General features: G+C 41.4%; 1 protein-coding gene across 5 annotated transcripts in view; it reads right to left on the bottom strand.

Annotated features, from left to right (window-relative positions):
- Positions 1-635: 635 nt before the first annotated feature.
- The window catches only part of LOC139149932 (protein c-Fos-like), an 18,929-nt gene continuing 11,928 nt past the window's right edge, over positions 636-7,636 (bottom strand). Inside the window, exons 1-5 of one of the 5 annotated variants that reach the window (XM_070721988.1) lie at positions 6,948-7,273; positions 5,498-5,911; positions 3,817-3,924; positions 3,263-3,601; positions 636-2,450 (exon numbers count right to left, since the gene is read on the bottom strand). In XM_070721988.1, coding sequence (XP_070578089.1) covers positions 2,442-2,450; positions 3,263-3,601; positions 3,817-3,924; positions 5,498-5,911; positions 6,948-7,085 — 1,008 coding nt within the window. In that variant the 5' untranslated portion in view covers positions 7,086-7,273 and the 3' untranslated portion in view covers positions 636-2,441. Of the gene's footprint in view, positions 2,451-2,611; positions 3,602-3,816; positions 3,925-5,497; positions 5,912-6,337; positions 6,536-6,947; positions 7,274-7,636 lie in introns of those variants that run through there. The other 4 variants (XM_070721992.1, XM_070721987.1, XM_070721991.1 and 1 more) reach the window with 4 other exon arrangements.

Genomic DNA, 7,636 nt, shown 5'->3' with positions numbered 1-7,636 from the left:
CGTTACTGAACAAAAATGTGGTAGGAAGTAGATTTAAGAAGTTCGAGTTTACACATGGACCCAATATATACTGAAAACTTTGACAAGACTCACAGTTGCTGTAGCTTGAAATACAAAGAACTTAATATATAAATACAAGATATGAACTCTCCTGTCAGCACTGGCGTGTGGGGTCATCAAATTATTATCATCTTCGACGGGAGGTCACCAGTTTTTAAATTGTTTTGTTTGGTGGGATTCTCTAATTTGATGGAAGGGCCAGAAGAATTTGCAAGCCCATCCATCCCTGGCCACGATCCTGATATGTATTAAAAGAGCGCCTGCTAGATGCACAAACCCTACTTCCCTATTTTGACTTGCGAGTAAACAGAAAACTCAGCGAGAACTAAAAATCTACGCACTTCATAGCGACAGCAACTCGGAAAACAGTACTGAGGTTTGAGGTTTCATCGGTGCTCGTTTATCGTTGTTGGCTTCATGCCAAGGACATCAGTGACGTTTTAATGTTGTTGTGTGAACGAGTGAGGTCCTCCAAGCTGCCGAAAGTGGGGAAACGATTGTTGCGACGTCATCAAAGCGTGACGTCACACATGTCGAATGACCAACTCGGAGATAAACATCACAAACAAGAATGGTTGAAGTTTGAATTAGTGTTTATTTTTTCCACTTTTATACCACATTTCTATAACAAAATTTGTGCACTGACAATTTTCAGTGACAAAAATCAATTAAAAAAATTTCACAACACATCTCTTGTAAAAGTTAGAAAAAAAGTAAGAAAGCTCGGAAGCCCAGTCATTGTCCTTGTTTAAAAAAGTGAACATCAATATTGTACTCTTTCGTATATCAGCTGCCACCAATCTCGTGGGCCCCGATCACAACAAAATATTCTTGGACATGCGATGTGTTTAATTGAGCGGGAAAACGATAGTGTAGAAAATTCACAGATTACCAGTGTAATACCAAACGACATTTTCTCCAAAATAGACAAGACAAATACATGTGAGTTCAGGAAGCGACGTGACAAAGATATTCAGTTACGTCAATAGGTCGAGAAGGGAAGTTACAATGTCCAAACGAAGGTAGGCTGCACCTTGAATGAGGGGACGCGTCCATACCCGTGTAATTAAACGACAAACTTGATGACAACGTGGCGATCACGTGATTGTGATCCGCATCAGGTGAACAAAGGCAACACTTTTTTTTCGCCAAATAAGGTCATGATTTTGGAGAGGTATTTCACCAGGTTGGCAATGACGTCATAATTTTTTACGGGAAGATCCTTCACTTGTCGTCTGCAAGTGCCAAAAACGGGTATGCACGAGAAACCCTACACAGCCGTTCGGATATTTCCGAAAAAAACACAGTCATGGAACCACAGACCCTCGAGTTTTCTCTCGAGGGTCTACGGGAACAGAGAAAAGTGCTGGCAGAGGCCAACAGAGAGACAAGACAGAAAAAAGAAATTAAAGAACGCATTTAACAGGAAAAAAAATACAACGCAAACAATGCTACGTATTCTAGTGACAAAATAAAACACCTTTTAATAAAAAATTAAATTACCAAGAAAGAAGGCCTGCTTCAAACTTGAACTGACAAATCATTGAAATAAAAAGGTTGCTGAAGCAACACAAAGTTCAACGATAAAGAAAGGAACCTGCCTAGTAAAAATAACATATATATATATATTTTACATGTGACATAAACATATTTTTTAAAACTTTATATATTAAAACTATAAAATACTGATTCCGTTCGGCAGAGTTTTATTTTCATTTGGCGCTTACATAGAATACAAATTCTATCGTGATTTCAAATGTGTATTTTTACTCACTCTTCCCTGTGAAGTCCCAATATGTCGTGAAATACAATAGGGTTGTGCTACAAATTCAGCAGTGAAGGGGGCATTCAGACTGAACCTCACAAATAAGACTGACGTAACGTTCTAGCTATGTGTATTTACATAATTGTTTTCTGACGATAAATATCAACAATTTATATCAACACCTTTGCGCACGAGGCAGTGTTTTATGCTTTGGTTAATACACAAATCACCTGAATCAACCTGAGACATAGTGTAAAGTTATCACAAGAAAATTAGTAGCATAGTCACGTGACAAATCGGCTTCTGCTTCGTCTACATTTTACCAAAGTGAGAATGTTTCACACAAGATATTGATTCAATGGTTTTGTTAAAGCAATTCTGGACATAAATATTATATAAATCTATAAATAAATACAAGCACTGACAGTGTTAATAACTTATAAACCCAAGCAAATACTGACCAATCACAATTCAATTTTATGAAGCTGAAGTCTCAAATACCGTACGACTCGTTTGCAGTCTTCCTAACAGCCAGATAGCACGCCCTCAACTTAGTCACCGGAGAAGTCTGGACTTCTTGGGAAGGGATGGCTGAGAAAGTGAGAAGACCCCTTGGCTAGCTATCCTAGAGGGAATTACATCATCGATAAAAAGACATTTCAGTGTCACGTGACAATATTACTGTGACCAACACTCGAATAAAGCAGACATGCGTGGTAATGGCACTACAATGAATCTTACAAACGTCACTGACATGAACGAGGTTTGATTTTTTTTGTTTTGGTGTTTTAAGTTTTTTTTTACTTTTGGTTATTTTTAAATTTTCTTTCTGCCCGTTACAAAATCGGATGCATTTCTGTCTTTGGCAAGTATACCATCACTCCAACATCACAAATACTTTATCAAACAGTACAAAATCACCTCAAAATATAGTCATTTCCGTCTCAAAAAAGTAGCACCATCCACCAATATTCATGTTTCACATCTTGTTCCTCAAAGAAACTGCGAAAATCTCCACATAAAACAATTGCATTTATGTCCCTGGTTCTTGAAGTAAGCCTCATTAAAAGTCTCCAAGGTATGGCCAAAGTGAATTAGTGAAAATGCGTACAATGACTGACGATCGATGATATCAGCTCAAGTTTGTCGAAATATAGACATACGAAATTGAGACATTTGCGAGTTAAATTCAAACAAACGTGGACAGTTCATTTGCGTTTCACTTCATGATATGAAGCAGAGGTGATTGTCGAATGGAAAGAACTATTGAAAGACTTGAGTAAGTAAATTCACTCTGGCCAACTTTTAAGGAGGGCGCTGCCTAGTGTCATGCCAACATGCACTGGGAGACCCAGCTTCACTACCGGGCCCTGTCTAGAGGGCGATCAGGTTGTGCACTGAGTCCGGACTGGACATATCACTACAGCTTTGCTCTACCTTTGTCGCCTCGCTACCACACGATGCGGTGCTGCCGATAAGAGAGGAGCTCGGCAAAGTGTCCGTGTCAATGGTGAAAGTAAACAGACTCGATGTCGGGGTCACCACCTCGGTTGTCGGCGTTTCGAGTGCGTTCGATTTACTCTGCGACGGCGTGAAGGTCGAGGTGACGGGCGACGAGAACGTGGTCGACGGGAAGACGTTCATGGCGTTGTTCTGAGCCACCCTGCACATGGGCTTGTGGGCCTGCAAGAGGAACTCCAACTGTTCTTTTTGTTTTTCCAACTTTGCAATTTCGTTCTGTAGCGTTGCGTTTTTCTCTTCCCAAACTTCAGTTTCCTGGAGAAACGATAAAATGGAATAGGATCGTCAAGTCTAAGTCACACGAAAATTTAGCAAAAGAAAGAAAGGAGTAATTACAAAGCATGACGCATGAGGGCGTCTGTTTGTTCGGAAAATCTTTCTATGGCACAATCACACAGCGCTGACGACCTTGACCCAATAAAGGCGAGAGAATAAGCAGCATAATAATATTTGTCAAAATGAATACTTACAGTGACTAGTTCATTTGTCTGGTCTACTCTCTTCTGGCGACATTTGGCAGCGGCGAGTTTATTTCTCTCACGGCGTACTTTCCTCTTCTCTCGCTCCATTGCTGTTAACTGTTAGGAACAAGAGACAAATAAATTTAGATTTATGATGAAAATCGAACATAACTATACACTTCAATGACCACATGTGAAATACACGATTATTTCATTTCATCTTTTTCTTATTTATTTTCTTATTTATTAAAAACGACTTTAGGGACAATACGATGGACATATTAAGATTATCTTTGAGGGATAGTGTTTTCCAATCAACGAATAACAATTTCATTCAAGCTTTTCCACGTTATCGTATACTTTAACTGTGACGTCATGTTTTCAAACAGGAACTAGTCTAAATCAGCTTTTATTGTGATATTTACGATTTAATACCCTGTATCACACAGTGTTTGGAACGGAAATGACATTTTGAGACACTGAGGGTCGAGGTTTCCTTCCAATGGGCGTGGGAGCAGAGGCGAATCAAGTCTACAATGCTTTCACCCAGCCCACGGGCGTTACGTGTACCCCTTCTTTTCATAACAAAGGTGCTGCATGTTTGATTCGGTGGGCGCGGCTGATCGTGGAAAGACCCCACCCAAATGAAACGGACACGCCCAATCAGTACGTTCAATCTAACCGAACTTTCGCCAACGCAAAAACAGGAGAGGAGAGCAGGGAACTCTCCTACCCGTTAGGTGACCCTTGTCGTTCATTGAATTCGCACTTTGAGATGTCGACGACCTAAAGCATCTTTCATGACTCATGTCAAATCACCAAAATATACTAAATTTTTCATATTCTTAATGAATTAGTGGCAGTACAGAACATACTGTGTTGATGCCCCCCTTCCCCGCACTGGTATGGTCTGCACTGGTCTTGAGGAAAAGGTCAATGGCAAGGCGATGACTCAGCAAAAATTGTTTCACTATGTAGGTTTCTGTCACTTATCACTACTCAAAGGTTAACCTCAATTTCCCACCGGATTTAATCTAAGGCATTCTGATTACAATTTACCCGCTACGATTGTACACTTTCTCCTCAGAATTAATTATGCCGAGAGGATGCCCTCTCTGTGATTTCAAGCAATGCTAATGTTCTCCCAATAAATGCGTGGGTTTCTGAAAAGTGATGAGTCAACCCTTTTTTTTGCGATGACTCTGACTGGCTCTGAATCAACTTTCTCCATTTTTACAGGAGCCCTGTATTTCAGTCAATGATTCACTGTAACATTGGGGCAGTTTTAGTCACGTTTATCAGACATTGTTGAACATGTGCATTGGCTCCCCTGCCTAAAAACACGTGTTGCCTGGATCTCCTTGTTTTGAACATTGCAGACATTCTGTGAAACGCACTTCTCTGAAGTTTCAACCACCTTCCTGCTCGCCCACTTACATCTTATGAAAAAAACCTCTAAAGCTAATTTAAGTGACTGCGGTTTCAGACAAGAATTTTCACAGGAGACACAGTTGGGCGAGACACCTGCATTGATTGAATTTACTAACATACCTTCCTTGATCCAATTTCTAACTTTTATTCCGTAAGGTTTGAGTTTCTTTATAATGCAATCATGATTGATTTTTCACAAGTTTATTTGTATTTCTTTAACTTTTTAGTATTTTCGTATGGGGATTAAAATAAAACTCACCTCATTATCGGGGATCTTTCTCCTGAGCGGGCCGGTGAGGCTCATGTTAACCTTGCCAAAACTGCCATCGTCACTAGCAAGGCTTGGTGCCGGGGAGGAGCTGTTGCTTCTTGTGGACCTGTCACTGTTGGCGGTGCTGCGATTGTTTACTGATCCGCCAGTCACGGAGGAGCTTACCCCTCGGGTCACAATGGGGACGCTGGTGGCATTCGTGATGACAGGGGGAGTGAATCCGCCGCCGTGGATGAAGTTGTCGTTGGGAATGCTGTTCATCTGATTGCTGAAACCCCACGGGCTGGCGCTGGGAGCGCTGGTTGGTGTGGTGCCCGTCATGGTGGACAAGGTGGCCGCGCTTGTCAACAGTGACGGAGCAAAGGTCGATATATCCATCACGTCGTCTGATTCGGTGTAATCCTGGTTACACAAAAAATATAAAAGGGCCATTGATTATTAAAGCTGCCGAGTTGAACAAACAGCGAAAATTAGAAAGTCGATTTTGAAATTGTAGGCCTAGCTTTCAGAAGCTGCTCGTCCACGTGAACAATGAAGGTATCTCCGCGGTCGATGATAGAGTACATGCCTTTTCTGTTCTGTTTTCAGCCTTCATGTTACCGTATTTTGAAAAAAATATATAGCGCAAATAGGAGTTTGGTTTGCTACGAAAGCGCGCTTGGCGGGCATTTACGTACCATATCTATGCGTACGTTCATAGTAAAAAACGTGACCTCAACATGCAAAACATCTTGACAAATTACAATATTTAAATTCAGGTGTGCGCATGATGAGGTTTAGTCTATCGGCACGTCATAATATGACTACGGACTCAGATCATATGCTTACCGCGCGTCGATAGTAGGTTGAATACGGAGTTACTCTTCTTCGGTACATGATATCTAGCGCTCCAATAAATCCAAGTTGATGAAATATTAAAATTTGTAACCCTAAAGCTTAATAATATCCGTGTGCTACCGCACTGCAGTGGTACAACCAAACGCGATCGCTGAACTGGCGAACTGAGTACAGTACGCATGCATGTAAGACAGGCCGACTATTGCGTAAACGACAGATGCTTCCGCGGTTTTTTCTCGGAATTGCCTGCAACCTTTGCATTTCCGGTATAAAAAGGTCATTGTCATTATTGCGTAATTAAAATTTGAGGTGAGTGACCGGTAGGTGAACCCCCAACTTCCACCGGATGTGCGAAGGGAGCTGGAACCAAACAACAATACAACGAGGGTCTTCGGGCTGGCACTGTGTTTACTTCCGTACACAACCTGCGGTTTGCCGATCTGCCTGGGCACGCGACCGCGCGACTGTTGGATTGCACAGGCAGCAAGGGCTATCGGCTCAAGCGTATTTATTGATAAAAAGGCACGGCATTTCGAGCGATTGGCTACTGACTAAATCTATTTCAAACAGAGCACTTCAACGAAGAGATGGGAAAGCCTACCTTTGCATCGGCTGGGATAACACCCGTAGCCATCGAAGACAGAACGTCTGCGACGACGAACTGTGCATCGTCGTGCATGCTCGGCGCTACCGACATGGTCGCGGAGTCATGCTGCACTGTGCCTGGTGTGTTGTACATGTTTGTCGTATGACTAATTTTTGCTCTTCTGAGGCTCCCGGTGGTTCCTTAAAATGTTTAAACGAGATCCGTTGTTGGGTGTCGTCTACACTTGGATATTTAAATTAGTTGTAGTAGTCTCAGAAAATCTCGGAACGTTGTCGACTTGTGTGATGCTATTGCTTGTCTCGATGAGTCATTCACTGACTGGGATTTACCGTTGACTGAATATATAGTGCTAGCCCGAAGATATAAATAGCTCATGACATCACTTCAGATCACGTGTGCGAATGTTAGGAGAATTCATTTTGCATATCAAATTAACAAAATACTATGCGCCTTCCTTTTGCTGATTAACTAGCAGGGATACATTATTTACCTCTTGCGTGACAAATAATATATCAAGTATAAATTTCAGTTCTTCAATCTTTAAAAACATTTTCAAAAGCGATGCAATATTAAGAAACATATATAGAAGTATACGTCATGACTAAATCTCACTAGTGACATCTAGACGCTTCTGAGCATATTTAGATGTAGCACCCTTTGACCCACTGACGTCAATTTCAGCC

The sequence above is a fragment of the Ptychodera flava genome, chromosome 14 (genome assembly GCF_041260155.1).
Source record: "Ptychodera flava strain L36383 chromosome 14, AS_Pfla_20210202, whole genome shotgun sequence".
Lineage (NCBI taxonomy): Eukaryota > Metazoa > Hemichordata > Enteropneusta > Ptychoderidae > Ptychodera > Ptychodera flava.
Note: the sequence above shows the minus strand (reverse complement) of the source record. Positions and strands in the feature narration are given on the sequence as shown.